At 38.5% G+C, this 17,702-nt stretch overlaps 2 protein-coding genes across 7 annotated transcripts in view; both read right to left on the bottom strand.

Annotated features, from left to right (window-relative positions):
• The window catches only part of LOC108109487 (protein held out wings), a 39,407-nt gene extending 28,452 nt beyond the window's left edge, over positions 1-10,955 (bottom strand). For 5 of the 6 annotated variants that reach the window (XM_041819137.1, XM_041819138.1, XM_041819139.1 and 2 more), the window contains exons 1-2: positions 10,811-10,954; positions 9,787-10,254 (exon numbers count right to left, since the gene is read on the bottom strand). In XM_041819137.1, coding sequence (XP_041675071.1) covers positions 9,787-10,093 — 307 coding nt within the window. In that variant the 5' untranslated portion in view covers positions 10,094-10,254; positions 10,811-10,954. Of the gene's footprint in view, positions 1-9,786; positions 10,255-10,810 lie in introns of all 6 variants that reach the window. The other variant, XM_017218017.2, reaches the window with a different exon arrangement.
• A 3,883-nt stretch (positions 10,956-14,838) lies between these two features.
• Positions 14,839-17,608, bottom strand: LOC108109561 (probable ATP-dependent RNA helicase pitchoune). Its single transcript, XM_017218134.2, has 5 exons — positions 17,304-17,608; positions 17,032-17,244; positions 16,067-16,753; positions 15,378-16,003; positions 14,839-15,272 (listed from the first exon to the last, which is right to left on the bottom strand). The coding sequence occupies exons 1-5, from the start codon at positions 17,482-17,484 to the stop codon at positions 14,946-14,948; spliced, it is 2,034 nt and encodes a 677-aa protein (XP_017073623.2). The 5' UTR covers positions 17,485-17,608; the 3' UTR covers positions 14,839-14,945.
• Positions 17,609-17,702: the final 94 nt, after the last annotated feature.

Below are 17,702 nucleotides of genomic sequence, written 5' to 3'. Positions count from 1 at the left end.
GCCAGTAAAAATAAAAATAAAATAAACTTAAAAAGAGGAGTACTGTCAGTGTGGGTAGTTGGCTATTTGAAAGTGAAGCTTGGGCGAAGATTTCAGGGCTAAAAGTATTTATAGAAAGTGTCATAAATAAATTAATGATCAACCCACTATAGGAAAGGAACTTCCCATGATGAAATTCAAGCATAGGAAGTACAATTGTCATTCAAGGTAAGATGAGCTACAAATAAATTTCTGTTATTTATCCAATTTAATAAATAATAAGATCTCTAATGTCTTAAAGCACATTAGGTAAATTATAAGTCTTATCATAAATAAAAAATAATTCATTTTAAGCATTTAATTAAACGCAAATGCACTCATTCTACTTTTTATATAACAAAAACCACCCATTTAATCATTTTAACTTCCTACCAATAAGGAAACTCGTCAATTTACATAACCGCATGAAATTCAAGCCTTTAATTTGAATTTCTCGAATACAATTTATTTGAGAGGTTCAGTCACTTTGATTCACCATCCGAGTTCCTTTATAAAAAACAACAAAAAATGTGACTTCATTGAGGAGCTGTGGGCAATTAATTCATACGCCTACAGCAGCCGCATGATTGACATGAGCAGTGCTTGGGCGTCCATATAAAATGGCTTTTAACCCAAATACGCAGCTACAAACAAAACGTGGCTGGCTAACTCAGCACGACATTAAACATTTATGGCATATCAAAAAACAAAAACCAAAGTCAACGAAACTGCCAAAAATGAAAATCAATGAGCCAAAGGAAAGACACGCAAAGTCACAAAAGACAAAACCAAAAAAAAAATATATTAAAAAAAACAAAATCGAAAGCAAATGCAGCGACATTTCCTCCCCCGCACTGTGAAACGAACAGCTGATAACAAATACAAGAATAAAACTTAATATTAATACATTTTAGTTCAAACTTTCTTGATATTCAGAAATCTTTCACTCAAAACTTTTCAATAAGACCAAATGGCAAACTTTTGGCCCAATGCGTTTGGCGAAAATAGCGCAAAACTCAAACGGCTGTTAAGGCAGCCCAAAAAAGAAAAAACAAAAAGCAATAAAAAGAAACCCAAAATGCCATCAGATACAAAATGCACACAGATACAACTACAAGTAGCTACAGCTACAGATACAGATACATCCGACAGGTTAACACAACGGAGGAGGAGGGACGGACGGTCGTGACACTGGGACGGAATGACTTTTTGGCTCGCAAGATTCATTCATGCTGCAAAAAGCAAACACGCGTGTACCTTCTTCTTCTGATTGCGTTTCCCAATTGCACTCTCAACGCGTTAAACAAAAAAGAAGTAACGAAATTGAGATACAAAGATACATAGATTGAGGACACTTGAGCTACGAGTGTTACAGCTACTTTTTAGCAGTAGCAAAAAATGCTTAAAAAGGGAAATAAAAAGTAATAGTTTGGTCTTGACGGGTAAATACTCTATATTTAAAGTACAAGAAAGGATTTGGAAATTTATAGAAAATATTTAAGAATATTTTTCATTAAGTATACATGAAAATCAAAGGTTGGTTTGTTAGAAATATTTACAGATATTGCCTAACCTTTTACTTGATCGGTATCACTTATGTCAAAACTAAGTTTTACCGATAATAAAGACTTAAAAGCCGCCTTTAAGGTAACTAAATATTTAACTAACTTAACCAAAATACACTTCTACACTTTTTTGATTACCAAAACCCATTTGCATGCTCAACGGTATTTGTATCTTGATCTAATGGCTACACTTTTCTCTTCCCCTGTTTTAATGTTTTCTTCTTTTTGTTAACTGTTAATTGTCTCGAATCAATGATGCTGCTCATGGCTGTGAATAAATCGAGAGGCGATAAGAAACAATCTACAACTAGACGAGCAGAGTATCTCAATCTTAATCTGTCTTTCGTAGCAGCTTTTGAGTTTTTGGTTTTTTGTTTTGTCTATGTTTGCACATTGTCGTAGTTTTTTGGCTCTAAGGTTCGTTTTGTTTTCCCACATATGACGCATTTTTTGGGTCATTGTTCGTGTTCAGATGTGTGCTGAGATGATGATTTCCTTTTAATGTTTTGTCATACTTTTGAATAGTACAGCGCACACGCCCCGAAAACTAAGGTGGGGAAGAAAAGGCGTGTTGACAATTTGACTTTTGTTTTAATTTTATTTCATTCCTTTCTGCGGTTGTCAAGTGAATGCCTCATTATCTTAATTCCCCACTTAGACCTTCTATTTGCACTATATATTAAGATTGAGAGGTTTGTTGTGGCCGTCGTGGGTGTGTAGCTACCACAAGCAGTAGATAACCAAATTTTTAATAATTTATAAGACTGAAATAGCAATTTATCTACCCTGTCGGATCCAATAAAAGTTGGTCTGCCCAAGAAGCTAGAACTATTTTCAAATTACTTAAACAATGTTTAAAGTATTTCCTCGTGGCTGAGGAGGGCATCTCAGAAAATTTGTTTTCCCTTTTTGTTTTTAGGGTGGAAATTTGCCAGCAACTGCCCGCATTTCACACGCCAAGCGGAGTTGATGTCGAGGCAGGAAGGGAGGAGGAGCAGCAGCGTTGAGGGGATGGATTTTCAAAAGCAATTGAAAAATTAAATTGATTACCGATATAAATCGAATGGCAAATGCACATTGGTACAATAAAAATGATTCACTTGTGGCCGCTTCAAGTGCCATCCATCCATAGGATGCCCATATATGTGTGTATCTTCGTTGAGGAGTTGCAAGTTCGGGTTGAGAATCGCGAGAGATAGAGATACTGGCGACCATATGGCACTGAAAGCCAAAAGGCAAACCAACTTCAAAGGCACATCACATCCACAATGTTGCCTCTTTGTATCTCGGGCTCAAGTGTTGTCCCTCCCCCTCGGGATCCCTCATTTGGTTTCTCCTTATTTTTTTTTTTCTGCCCCTCCTGCCCTGTGTGCGTTTGTGTTATCAAATTGTTCAATTTGTACAGCTCGTCGGCTGCCTGCCTGGTGGCATATTAAAGCAATTGTCTAATGCCACATGGCTGCCGCTGCTGGTAGTCGCGTGCCTCATCTCGAGGGAGCTAAGGGGGTGGTGCACAGAGAGAAAAAAACTACTCAAGATCACAAGATCTTCAATCTTTAGCTGGCTGTGAAGAACACAGAAACATCTTCCAAAAAATCATGTATCATGTTTTATGTATATTTTTATGTACCTCATATCATTTTAAGTACATTCTTAATGATTTTTTTCAAAGTGTAGCAAAGGGGGAGTGGGAGACATGTTCAGGAATGGGGCGCCATGCTGAAATTTCCATGTGTTGTCTGCTTTGTGTGTGGAAGAAACCCGAGCATGTGAAAAATATTTTAATTACGCGCTTTTTGTTTCCCCATTATATTTTTTGAGTTTTTTTTCTTTTTTTGAGTTGGCTATTTTTGTCAAAAATAATTCGCTTTGCCACAATAACAACAACAGCGAATATTTGATGCAGCCTGGCTATCAAATAACTTGGCAAATGACGTAATCTCTGAGCTTCAATGTGTGGGAGAGAGAGAGAGAGCTTAAAAATGGTGCAAAAGTACGAACAAAAAGATATATACATATGTATACAAAGAAACATAGACGTTTTCCAAGGAAAACGCTAATTGAAGGCTGAGTGTTGTTGAAAATTGTGCAGCTGGCGAAGATTCATGATTATTAAGGCTAGAAATTGAAAAGCTATTAATTAAAGTTTCTAGAAAACTAAGCCCTTACATGTTTCTTACAAAAATCTATATAAACAAATGCAAGCTTATTTTATATAATAAGATTGCAAGCCATCATCAAAACTGTCCACTCCCAGGCACTTTCCATACCAAGTTCGTTGGGCCGTAACGAAAACTCCCCCCAACCTCTGGAAACTTTCGCTCTAATGGCCAAAGCCAACCGATCAATGGCCTTTTGATGCAATCTACTAACTGTTTTCAATGGCTTCATATTGCTTCTCTTTTTTTAAGCCATGGTCAACTTCCGTGCAAACGCATCGTTGCATTTTGGCCCGACAGACATCAAATCACAAATCAAAACAAAACGGCCAACGATCGATGGTCATGACAAAAGATTTTAATTGAATTTGAAAACGCAATGAGACGTGTATGGGCAGGGGCTCAAATCGAATCCGATTCGGATTTGATCGTATGGAATCGCATGGTAGGTATCGCATGGAATCGATTGTTTTTGTGCGGGTGCCTCATGGATGGGGAAGAGGGAGGGTAAACGCGTTTCGCATAACAATTGTCAACAAATTTATGAGCACGTCAGTTAGGGAACATGGATCATGGATCATGGAACCTGGAACCCAAGCCACGAAAGCCGTGCCTATGAAAATACTAAATTAAAATGCTCATGGCAAGCTGGCAGCTAATTCTTGATGCACAGAGAAAAAATAAAGTTAATAGTTTATTAATGGGTAAAAATAGGTTTTAGGTTTTAATTTTATAAGGTTTATATTACCTATCTTACTAAAGTAACTAATCAAGTGTAGTATTTAGGAGTAAAACTTCTTCTAATAACTCTATAAAAAGACAAACCAAATTATTTCTGCTCCCCTCCCTACGTAACTGCGTTGAAACCAAATCGATCGTAACGATGGATGGTCAATGGAACAAGGCAAAAGTATCTTTTCATAAAACAACAAATGAGGATGGGTCAATCATTTGTTTGTCTTTCAGCCTCGCTGTGTTTGCATTCAACTCGGATTGAAAACCAGCAGCAGCCGCATTAATGTCAACGAGCCACTTCAATTTCCGATTTTAATGACTCGACTCTCCTGCCCAGCAGCAGGGCTTTTAATTCAGAAATTTTTGATCGTAAGAAAACAACGCCCTAAAACGGTGAAAATTCAAAATGAAATGAAATTCCAACAGTTTTTGGTGGCAGGCGAAAAACCATTTTCCAATAATCTAAATTTAGATGAAATGAAACACATTTCAAATTTTCATGAAAAATGTCGGACGGGAGTGAAAGAGAAAAAATTTCTGTATCCGAGAAATGCCGAGAAACACATTCGGCAAACTATATATACACGTTTCTATGCATATATATAGATAGATATATATATATATATATAGATACATATATCGGCCATATAAACATTCACGTTGCGGGTGTAGGTAATTTGATTTTGGTCTGCTCTTTTCTGGCTTTTATCTCACAGGTTTTCACGATGCACAAGATACAAACTTGGATGCGTATCTGACAGATATATATACACACCTTGGGCTGCAGTAATAGCGAACACTTTTTCTATAATTATAACGCCCAGGTGTGTTGTGGGCCCCACGAACGAAAATTTTTAGAAAACAAAAACAAGGAATTTATCATATCAAGAGGCTTTTGATGACTGTTTGCCGTCCTCGGCCCAGGTAGGTAAACAAACGTCATGCGGAAGATGTGATATCTGCGAGACCAAAAGACAAAAAAAAAACAAAAATGATATCTAAGAGTGCGATATAGTACGTGCAGTTATGCTTGGTCGCCGGTAATCCGAGATCTGAGATCGGAGAGTTTGCTCTGGCCTCTTGAAGTCTTGCCCGTCATTTATATATATACTATATATATATATATATATATTCACACAGTCTAGGCACACTTCAACTGTGCAAAATGCGACGACTATGAATAGCGGAGAGCCGAACAACAGATACAGATACGGCTGAGATAGAGATACAGATTCGTATTCGGAATCAGATTCGGGCGAAGAAACGTGCTCCAGCGGCGTGTGTCATAAAGCTATAGCTATAGCTACAGCTATCTAACAGATACAATTGCTGGCGGCCAAAACTCATTCTTCTTTTTGTTTCGTTTTGGGGCGTGAGTCAGATACAAAAAACAAACACAACACACACTCGTCGGTATAACAACAAAAATTTATGTCAGCAGTGCCAAAAGCGTTGAACGAATGAAGACGATAAAAAAAAGGCGGCAAATAAACAGAAGGAATAGTATATACAAATATATATATATATATATTTACAGTATGTTTCGAGAGTATATATATATCGATTAACTTCAATTTAAAGAGCAGAAACATAATTGTAAGGTAAGCTTTTGAACTATTTATTTGTCTTATTTTTCACTCTTATATTTCTTATAAATAATATTAAAGCAAGCTCTATTAAACCCATCTAAACCACAAATTTCATAATTTATTTAATGCACAGCTTTAATTTTGCATAAATCTTTTGTGTATTCAACTTTTTTTTTTGCTTTTCAGGAAGAAGTTCAAGCTAGAAATCCAGAATGAAATGCAAATCATAAATTGCCACACAAATTCTAAGCAAATTGATTCTGTTTTATTTATCACCAAATCGTATTAAATTCCTTAATTTTTTTATATTATTTGACTTGCATTTAGAGCTGTGAAACGCACAGTAAACAAATAGATGTTTCCACACAGACAGCTACAGCTATTCAAATGTAATCGCAGGCTATGCATTTCAAGTGAACGGGCGGTGAACGGGCGAGCGCCCAACAGGTAGCCAACGGATGATTGCGAGCAGAACCCCACAAGCCCAAAACCTGAAGCAAACATTGCTGCACACCCGCAATAATAAAAACAAAAAACACAAAAATAAAAATAAAGAAAGAAAAAAGATAACAAAAAACAGCAACCGCAACCTCAAAAAGCGATGTTAGCGATGTTGCTTGAGGTAAGGCAGGAACCTAATTAGATCTCTCGCAATATCTCTGTCAGACCCCAAGAATATGTGCAGGTATATTTCAAAAATATTTTAAGCTACTTAGCATTTAGTTTTTTTCTGTTTAATAACAAACGCATCAGAAGTAAGCAATTTGTTAGGCTGTCCGCTGAGAGATTGAAATAAAATTGCAAAGCTTTGAATCGAATAAAATTTAATAGCAAATTTGATGGGAGATTAAAAATAAATCAAGCTGATTTAAATTTGAATGTTAAATTATTTAAAATCAATTTGTTTGTATTTTTTACACTTCTCTTCAAATCTCATTTTACGTTATTCCTGGAGTTTGAACTAAAACGAGATCTAATGAATGAATGAATATAAAATTTGATTAAAAGAACCAACGAAATGGGGTATAAAATTAAAGTCATGACAATGGGGATAATAAATGTTGTACCCTCTGGGAAAAGGGTAAAACATAAACTCTTTATTTCTGTGGCACCAAACCAACAACCGCATGTGAATGTTGAGTTTTGGCCCGCATGTCAAGCTAACGAAAACAAAAACATAACCCAGCGACGACGACAGCAATTGAAAAGAGAAAGTTGCAAAATCAGAAGAAAAAAAACAACACAAAAACTTCTAGCAAGTTGAAAAGTTGAAAGCCGTTAGCGGTCTGCATTTGGGGATATATATATAGAGAGCCACTATATAGTGGACAGCGGTCGCTTCGGGTTCCCAGGTCCCAAAAACTAAAAATCCCAAATCCAGTCCAGCTAGACCGACACCCTCCCACTAAGCTGATAAGCCAACGAGGTGGGTTCGAAATCTCAGGTTTGTTTTGTATTTATTTTTTCTCTTCCTCGAAATTTGTTTTTGTTTTTTTTTTAAGTCTGGTGGAACGAGTTTTACAAATTGTCAACGCTTTGCTTTTAGCAAATACAATTTGTAGACAGGCAAACTAGTTTGCAGCTATGCCAGAAACGAAACCAAAACAAGAATAAATGCTTTTGGGGCGAGTTTTCCGACTATACGATACCTGGTAATCAATAATCTGATTGGTCTAGATAAGGTCAAAGAGTTCTTGGTTATTTATCTTAATGAGTGAAAAGATCAAGATCTTGCATAACTAAATTAACAGAGGTAATTAAAGGAGTTATTAATGGTTTTTAATTATATGAACAAATTCTTAAGTCGAACCTCCCTTGAGCTTATAAAAATCCAAGAATATTAAAAATTTCTTTGTGTCTCACCTATAAAAAGCATTGTAAGATTTAGTATTCATTTTCATCTGTTTATTCTGTGTATTTCTAAATTAATGATAAATTGATTTTTTTTTAAAGTAACCAGGCCTAAACGCACATACCCTGGCTATCTAGCGGTACCTAACAATCCGCAAATACCGCACCACAAAATATCTGAATCTTTGTATCTGTGCAACATAATTTTGTCATTACGAGGCGACACACACACACCCTCGTGACCGGCCTGCATATGGGCAACAGATGTTGGGCAAATACAGAAATGAGAGCTGCGATATACGAGATACAAGATACGAGATGCGACCAGGTAGTGCCACGCCAACGCCTCTTTCCCGCCCCGAAAGTTGACTTTTGGTTTTGGTTTGTCTTGAAAAGAGTGTTTGCTTGGGTTTCTTATACTCTTTTTGTTGTCATTTTTTTTTTTTTTTATTTTCAAACGGGGCGTGGGCAGCGGCGGTAATTCATGCATCTTTGAGTTAAGTTTGCTACACTTTTCATGCAGAGAAAGCAAATTATATCAGTTATAGGAATTATTTTCTTTTTTTTTAGAGCATATTCTTGATAATCGGTATGGAATATAGACTATTTCAATGCAGATAACTGGCCTAAGCTCATATGTAAAATCATGTCATTCATTTCGTATCGCTTTTATGTTTCTTTCTGTGTGGGGGTTTTCCCCCCTGGGGTTTTGAGTCTCCAGTTCCCCTCTCAGAATTTTGTGTACGAATGGCCGAGTCAACAGAGAATTCATAATAAGAACAACAAAGGCTGCACAGGGCAGGCAGTCAAGTGTGGGGCCAAAAACACAAAAGGAGAGAGAGAGCGAAGTAGTAGTAGTGTGCGCTCGCGAAGAGGCGCACAAAAAGGAAGTAACTAAAAATAACAAACATCTCGTTTAGGTTTTGTGTTCCTCCTTTATAAGGTGGAATGAACTCAGAACCCGCAATGGAGAAGAGACCGAAAAGGAGACGACGAGGAGACAAACCAGACACGCCGATTTCCATGCCCCAAAACTGATTGAACCACAGTGATCACTCGTTTGAAGATCTCCCATAACTTCTACATTTGCATGAATTTTCAAAATGAAAATGAAATCACCACCTAATTTAAACATCATCAATCGTAAAGTCTGTTCAATTTTCCCTAGGAAATGTGTTCTTCCAAATACCTGCCATCTTTGTAATGCCATGTTTACAATAAATCTCACAAGATTCCAGGAATTAAAACGCATTTAAATTGTTTTTTCAACGATAAAAATGTTATAAATCAAAAAGGAATAATTTCATTGATCTGTTTATTGTTCTTTTCTAGGCCTTATTATAAATCTAATCTCTTTGAAACCCAACAAGATTTTCAGTACTTGAAGGTTTTTTTTTAATTTTAAAGATTCCCGGAAGAATCCTTTTTTTGCTTTGTATTTTTTTGATTCTAGGAAACAAAATTGTTGCTCTCAGCCATAAATGCAACTTTAAGTTTTTTCATGCAAAGTTTTATATTTTTGATTTAACTTTTAATTTCAACAATTGTCGAAATACATAAACGATCTCTTTATATCCTTTTTAAATACTCGTTAGCAGCATATTTAACCAAAGCAAGATTTCCTATTATTTATTTTTTTTTTTTATTATTAAATTGAATACTAAAAAAATATTTCCTAGTATCTGATGATTCCTTGTAAAACTATTTTCCAGTACACATTGAAATAAAGGGACTTTTAACATACAAAATTAGATATTAAGGTTTTCCCCAGATCTGGGATCGTTTTAGCTGATGAAGTCACTAACAAAAATAATTCCCTAGTTACTATGACTTTCGAGGATGACTTGGGGGAATCGCCTGATGACTTACCTTCGTCCAGGAGCCTTTCAACATGAGTAAAAACATTGGGGAAGGCGGCCAGCTGCTTGCGATCCTTGAGCAACTGGGCCAAATAATCGGCGATGCTCTGTGTGCTCTGCTGCTGCTGCTGCGGGGTCAAATGCTGCGGGGCCATGGGGACCACCACCTGCGGCGCCTGCTGCTGTTGCTGCGCCAGGGCTTGAGCGTGAGCCTGATGCTGCTGCGCCACCGCAACAACGGCTGCAGCGGCTGCTTGTTGCTCCAAGTGTTGGTGCAGTTGCTGTTGCACAACGGTTTTGCTTTCACAGACACTCATTTTTGCGTATGTGTGTATGTTTTTTTTTGTGGACTTTTCTTGTTATGTTCTCGACGAGATTCTGGTTTACAACTTTCAACTTTCTTTGGGGTCTCTACTTTCTTTACTTATTGCACACTTTTTTGTTTCTTTATTTTTTTGTTGCTATTTTTAACACGTTTCTGTGGGAGTTGGGAAATTCATTAAGTTTCGTACTCGAGCAATATTGAAAACGGAAAACGAAATGAAAACAACTCCGCCCAAAAGTATTTTTTACGATCTGCAGCAACAACAACGCAGCGCGAGAGCGCCAGCAAGCGAGAGAGCGCAGCAAGTTGAAAGCAAAGACAGAAAATTCCTCGGCGATCTCTCACTCACACACGGACAATAAACAGTAAAACTGTATATGCGACGGAGATGAATGAAAGCAGAATGTCAAAATAGCTGCCTCTCTCTCCCTCTCAGTCACTCATTTGGCTGCTGCAACAGCAAATACAACAAAAATGTGTATTTAAATATTTTTTATATGCTAATTGTAAAATTTTTAGGCTAAAAAAGGATAAATTCCTTTGCCTGGATATGCAACGAATGGACAAACCCACTAAAACAAACTTAAAACTCAGAGAATTTCTCAGAAATATGCACAGTTGCTGATTATGTATTTGTTGTTGCTGCTAGATGGCTTTTGGCGTTTATTCCTCGTTTCGTTTTTTTTCTTTGATTTTCGTTGAAACACACTTCTCTTCTCGAAGGATTCCTTTTTTGTTTATTTGATAGATTTTATTCGAGTCGGAATAACAAACGGATCTCGGGACTACGGGACGATTATTTTTACCAGTGAACGAACCGCGCGCAAAGAAGAGAAGAAATTGAATGCGAAGCGAAGAGCATAAAACATCGTAAGTTGAGATCAGGGCTGGCTACCGTAAGGTGGTGTTTTCGGTGAGCACTCGCCTCTCCGCTCATAAGATTCGACTCGTTTGTTGAAAATAATTATAATTGACATTATTTTGAAAATTATATTTAAAACAAACTAAAAATAGTCCGATTGACGAAAATTATTTAGGTGCACTTTTCTTAATATTGATCTTAAAAAACCAATTTATTTCAAATTTGTGACGTCACTCTTGCTCTGAATTGGTTCTCTCGCCACCATAGTACCAGCATGCGAGATCACTCACCAGCGTTGCCACTGCGCACAAACAGAGTTGCACAGCTGGTTAACTTATTTCACATATTTTGCCCTTTAATGTGAATATTTAAGTATATAAATGGCAAAACCTGCCCAAAGCAGCTAAAAACGAAAATGGGTGAACAAATTACGGCTTTAATCTTCACGATTGGCTATTTAATTAACCACTAGTACGTAGCGTTGCCACCTGGCAACTGGGTGGGCCTCTATTTGGCGCGTTGGCGTTGAATTTGAATTAATTAAGACAACCAGCAGAGAAGGCTTTAATTGCGCACGGAAATTGCTGGCAGATTAGAACCAAGCGGCATTTTGTTTTGTCGGACATATATGCGGGGGCTACCATCTGGGCCCCAAGCCCATAATACCATTCAAATGAGACCCCCAAACCCGTATTGGCCAAATGTTGGTGTTAACTTGGTTAACTCCGCTGCAAAATGTATGTGGGAAAATTGGCATTCGCGAGCGTTTCGATGGACGCACCATATAAGCGACCCTAGACCGGCGACAACTTTTACTTTCCAGCGCAAAATACACTTTTCGCTGGCTTCCGTGTATATTGGTGTATTTCACATAAACACGACACAGGGAAAACACTTTCGCTATTTAGATAAGATTTTATTAAGTTTTAAAAGATTTAATGAAGTTTTTAAAGAAAACTGAAACTAAACTCATAAATTAATCTTCTAAAATAAAACAATAATTGCCACACATTTTATTACCATAAATTGAAGAAGTACATAAAGTTTGGGTAGTTGCTTTCACAATCATTTAAAAGTGTTTTAATAATAATAATGAAACCATAACAATATATTTTTTATCTATAATATAAAGTAAGGTGAATTGATTTTATAGATGGAAAGCTAAATCATTTAAAAATCGTTCTAAAAATATACCCCAGAAAACCACATCTTCGGGGACAATTATTTGCAGTGCAGCAGCACACCCGCATGCACTTAAATGAGACGTGAAAGTTTGGAGTGGACAAAGACATGGATGGACATTGGATTGGCCATTCCAATGGAAAGCAGCGCCCACCACCGGACCTCACCTGGCCAAGTTTCAGAGCCTGGCCACAAGTCCACAACCAAATTGGTGTGCACTTGGCTCAAACCGATCGTATTCGTCTGTGTGTGGGCCGACATTATATTATACGGCCCCATTTATACAGTTTTACGGCCATTGAAATATGTGTCAATTTGCGTGGCGATTGAGACATTGTATGCTTATGGATTTCCGATTCAAATCTCTGGGGCAAAGACCAAAGACCATGGCCCTTTCCAATCCTCACACCCACGTTGCCAAGTATTTCTCTTTGGACATCTGGTCAAATCCAAACTGCCAAGTTTTCCGTGGGCCGTTAATCTCTTTAGGGCTTTAAAAAATTTCCATTTTTTTAATCTTGGTCTTATGTGGTGTTTCGCTTTGTATGTAGGTCTTTTTAGGTAGCACTTTCGGATTTGGAAAACCGAAATCCACGCAAAACAAAAGTTTTCTAGCAGCTGTAAAACGAGGCGAGGAAAATGCTTTAAATGGCAAAACAGTGGTCTTATTTCAAGCTGGCAAGTAGTGAAAACTGAAAGATTTTGTTGTATTATTTTTCCAAAAGTAGGTGATGAATATTTATTTTATTTTGATATTTAATTATAGAATTAAATTGGAATTCAAAACAAATTTTAATTCTATATTTTGAGATCATTTTTAGTATTAAGTAAATACATTTTCCTAAAATATCCACAGTTTTTGCATTGCCTTCGAGGGTAGTGAGTTATTAGACTTTATTTGGCTTTTGACTGAAAAATATTGCATCTGATATGCACTTCAATTGTTTGACCAATTCACCTAGCTTATAAGGAAGTGGCTCCATCGATTGACAAACCGCCAGGCGGAGTTAACACTCAGAGCCGAACGGGGATCCTTTTTTGTCCAATGCACGTTTGTGTCAAATGCAAATTTGGCCAAGACATTTAACGGCTTTGTGCATTAAACGACGATTAAACATTCTTTTTTTTTTTTTACTTAATTTACTGCCGACACAGAAATCTCTGGTGTGAATGTATGTGAGAGAGTGTAATTAGCAATATGTTGGCCAAAAAGCCATTAACCAGTTTTCAGTTGTTTCCATTACGCATGACACGCGGTCGTGTGGGCGCCTCCGGTTTTCCAACTTTTGAGTTTCTTAGTTTTTGGGGTACACAAAGAAGCCGAGCTGCAACACCCACACATATGTATGTGCATATACTGATGTAGTAAGTATCTGTCAGATACATTCGCTCACATGTGCAGACCGATCAGCCAACCAAGCCGTCCAAAGAGGTTTCTTTTGACCAGAAATCTGATAGTTTAACTTTCAAAAAAGCATCCAGAGGTCTTAAAAATAATAATGATCTATATTTTTTTTTTTTGCTTTTTAAATAGTTTTCAAATTTACAAAGATATCTATTATTTCATATCATATCATTCACATAACATTTTTTAATCACAAAAAACTAAAACAGTTTTCATATTTTAAATAATTTAAGAGTATAACTTTTGTCGCCTGTACGAATGCAGTTTCTATGTCACATGCCGCGTCCCACAGGTGGAACCACTCCACCTATCCCCCACCCTTGTTTTTCGTTTTCCAAATCCATTCATAAAGTTTCCACTTTGCATATTGTGCTCGACCAGCTGATTGGATCCAACAAGCCGCAGACTAAGCAAAACTAAGCTAACCACGATCCGCAAACTGCGCATGAATGGGTAAACTCATTCGCGTTGGCTTTTTCATTCACAGAAACGTCGTTAGTTTGGCTCTTAGAAACAAGTGCTAGAGTGCCACGAGGATGGGGGCGTGTGTGTGTGTGTGGGTGGGCTTATGGCGTTGTGGTCTTCAATATTCGTCACGCCCACACGCCCCCTACCACATCTAATTTGCTGATAAATTTCGATGGCTGCCGTGCGCTGCGCACTTACAGTCTAACGTCTATAACTTGAATCATAGTTTTGTCTATAATCAAGCAATATTTGTAGTAGTTATGAATTAATGAAATAATTGCCTTTTATAATGTAATCTTTAATATAAGTTTAATTTCTTAAGATGTGTGTTTTAAAAACCTTCAAAGAAAATACCTTGAAACTAAGGTGACCTGTAATTGATTAACTATATTTCGGTCATGTGGGTGATGGAATCTCTAAGAGGAAGGCGGGTTGTGGCAAGTTTTATTGGAAAATTGTTTTTGGGGACCAATGCTGTATCAATTGGCAAATGCATGTGGAGTGGGCGCACGTAAGTCAGCAATTGATTAAGCGTCCGATTATCGATTAGTTGGGCCAACAGCGCGCTTTGGCACAGTTTTAGAGGAACTGGGCGAGCGTGGGCCATAAACTGGGACAATTTAGCGGGCAAAAAACGAAATAAAAAGAGCGATGGGCCCCAAAAATGGGGAGGCGATACAATTCAACTCGACTCGACGGCGACAACAATAAACATTTGAAACAAACAAGCCACAAATAAGGAGAAGCCACATCCGCATCAAGAGATCGAGTGGGATGCGAGCTGATGATGACTCCCCGGCCAAATGGTTACGTGAATTCGTGAAATGGAAACATTTAGTTTTATATCTTTTGCCTATATATGTATACACACTGAATTAAAGAAGCAGATTTACAATGTGCAATCGTATCTCTACCTAAATCTTAAATCTAACGCGTAAACTTCTTGGCCTGGTCACGGTTGACCTGCTTGAAGTGTCGCTGCTTGGAGGCCGATCCCTCGTTCATTTGCTTGTAGAACCCAAATCCACCGCCGCCCACCCGTTTCTCAGGTCGCTCTCGCTTAGCCGCTCCCACCTTCAGGTCAACCACGGGCGGCACCAGGAATCCAAAGCTCTTCGCTACCGCCTGCAGATCCAGTGTGTTCACATTGAAGATTTGCTTCAACTGGTGCGAGTCGTACGCCCGCACGTATGACTTGAATGCCTCTTTGGCCGACTGGTTGAGGAAGTAGTTCTTAGCGATCAGTTTCTCCAACTGCAAAGAATAATAAATGGAATGTAATTCAAGGTTTGCACCAAATATTCATATATTCGTTCTTATTTATGAAAAACAATGATGAGCAATTTTCGGATGACCCACCTGCAGTTGAATATCAGCTATTTTCTGCCAGGAGAACTCAAACTCGTTGAGCGGCACCTTAGCGGCCTTAAGGTAGCGCAGGAAGCCCAACTCCTCGGGTCTCATTAGGAGCAGGGCGTGACCAGAGGTGCCCGATCCTCTGGCAGTTCGGCCCACCCTGTGAATATACTCGCGCGGATCATCTGGAGGATCGTACTGCACGATCCAATCGACCTGCGGAATGTCCAATCCACGTGCCGCCACATCCGTACATAAAAGAATTCCCGATTCGGCATTGCAAAACTGGAAGAAGGTAGTGGTTCGTTTCGTCTGCTTTTGTTTTCCATGAATTGACGTCACTGGCAGATCAATGTAGTTAAAGAGTTCGTGGTGGTACTTGACGGACATGCAGGACGAGAAGAAAACCATCACCTTCTTCTTGCGATTCTTCTTGAGGAACGTGAAAAGGACGAGCAGTCTCTTTTCCGAGGGGCATACGATATAGCCTTGCTCTAGTCCATCTACAGTCGCCGTGTCCTGGTTATCATGAACGCCCACATAAATGGGTTCCGACTTGAGGGCCAGCTTAGAAAGGGCTTCAATGCGAGCAGTCTGCGTGGCCGAAAACAGCATTGTCTGGCGGCGTTCTTAAAAGGGTAAGATATATTAAAATAAGTATTATAACATATTTTAAAAATTTTTTTACTAACTTGGAAGCAAGTTGATGATTTGCTTAAGCTCCTCCTCGAAACCTATCTCCAATATCCGATCCACTTCGTCAATAATCAGGCACTGCAGGTTCTTATACAAAAAGTCGGGTGAGTTCTGCAAGTGATCCAGTAGACGACCCGGTGTAGCCACCAAAATGTTGATGCCCTTGCCCAGCTTTTCACTCTCCACCTGGCGATTGGAGCCACCCATAACCAGGCCGTAAGTGTGATGGTGGTGTGCCATCAGCTCCTTCAGCACGCCGAATGTCTGCATAGATAACTCTCGCGTGGGTGAGATGATGATAACGCCAGTACCATTTCGCGGCATAAATCGCAGCTTGTTTATCAGTTCGACGGCGGGAATCAGGAAGGCCAACGTTTTACCGGAACCCGTCTGGGCAGCACCCACCAGATCCCGTCCTTTTAGCAGAGGTGTCAGTGATTTCGCCTGTATTTCCGTCATCTCAGTGAATCCCATCTCTTTCACGGCACGCAATGTGGCCTCGGAAACAGCACCTTTTAAGGAGGCAAAGCTGCGATCGTCCGAGTCCCGGTAGTCCAAAGCAGCCAGAGAGGATTCCACGGTAAAGGGCTCATCATCTTTCAAAGGCTTGCCATTCTGTGGCTTAGACTTGTTCGGCAACAGCTTCGTTTTCTTGGCCGGCACAGGCTCATCTTCAGCTTCATCTGTAATTAGTACTTTGGGTTAATTAAGGTTTATCACGTCTGCTGTTCTTTCAAATTGTAAAACATTAATTCAGTTTCTTTTTAGAATCCATTTCATGCCTGCTCTTGACAGCATTAACTCGCTGATCTAGTGCTGCTCAAATTCGCCTTTAAAAATCATCATTATTTGGTATTACTAAAATTCCTTTCCTTAAATATGTTTCACTTTACTTTTACTTATCCTTGGAACCCTCTGTTTACCTCTAGATAATATGTTTTGATTATTGTTTATTACTGACCTTCCTCCTGCTCATCTTCTTCACTGCCACTGGCCCCATCCTCTTCATCCACTTCGTTATCTTCCTCCACATCTTCGTCATCCTCTTCATCATCATCTTCATCGGAATCTGAATCTGAGTTGGCCACCTGAATTTGTTGCTTCTTGGGTGGATTTTTTTGTTGCTTCTTCTTGGGCAGCGGTGCCTCCTGGAAATCTTCCTCTAAATCGTCGTCTGCGAAAAAAGAATTAAATATGTATATACTATCCATGTTATTTATAAATGATCCTTACCATCATCCGCCTCCACATGTTTTTTGATTGGCTTATGCTGTTTTTTACTTGGTTTAATTCCATTTTGTTTTGGTGGCTCTTGGACCTGGGGCTTGTTTTTCCCCTTCTTCTGCGACAGCTCCTTCTTCATCTTTTCCCGCTTCACTATCTTTTTCATCAGCAACTTTTCTCGGATCGACATAATGATTAAATTGCTTTATAATACACTTTAGTGGTTAAAAACAGAATTTCCAAATAAAATAAAGCGCGCACGTGTTGCAGGCCAAAAAATTGACATTCACCCCGAAGCAAACGATTACCGGACAGCTGTGCCTATCGATAGGGCGATTTATTTTCTTGGAAAATATGGTGCGACCGTTTTTGTAAACAAATGTACTTTTTAAATTTAAAATACAGGTT

This window comes from Drosophila eugracilis, unplaced genomic scaffold (genome assembly GCF_018153835.1).
Source record: "Drosophila eugracilis isolate 14026-0451.02 unplaced genomic scaffold, ASM1815383v1 contig_47, whole genome shotgun sequence".
NCBI classification, from domain to species: domain Eukaryota; kingdom Metazoa; phylum Arthropoda; class Insecta; order Diptera; family Drosophilidae; genus Drosophila; species Drosophila eugracilis.
The sequence above is the reverse complement of the archived record's forward strand: the minus strand, read 5'-3'. Positions and strand labels throughout refer to the sequence as shown.

Coding starts and splice junctions, on each gene's coding strand:
- LOC108109561 (XM_017218134.2), bottom strand. CDS start 17,484: ATGTCGATCCGAGAAAAGTTGCTGATGAAAAAGATAGTGAAGCGGGAA. Junction 16,754..17,031: donor AGAAGATGAGCAGGAGGAAG/GTCAGTAATAAA, acceptor TACTAATTACAG/ATGAAGCTGAAGATGAGCCT. Junction 15,273..15,377: donor TAGCTGATATTCAACTGCAG/GTGGGTCATCCG, acceptor TATTCTTTGCAG/TTGGAGAAACTGATCGCTAA.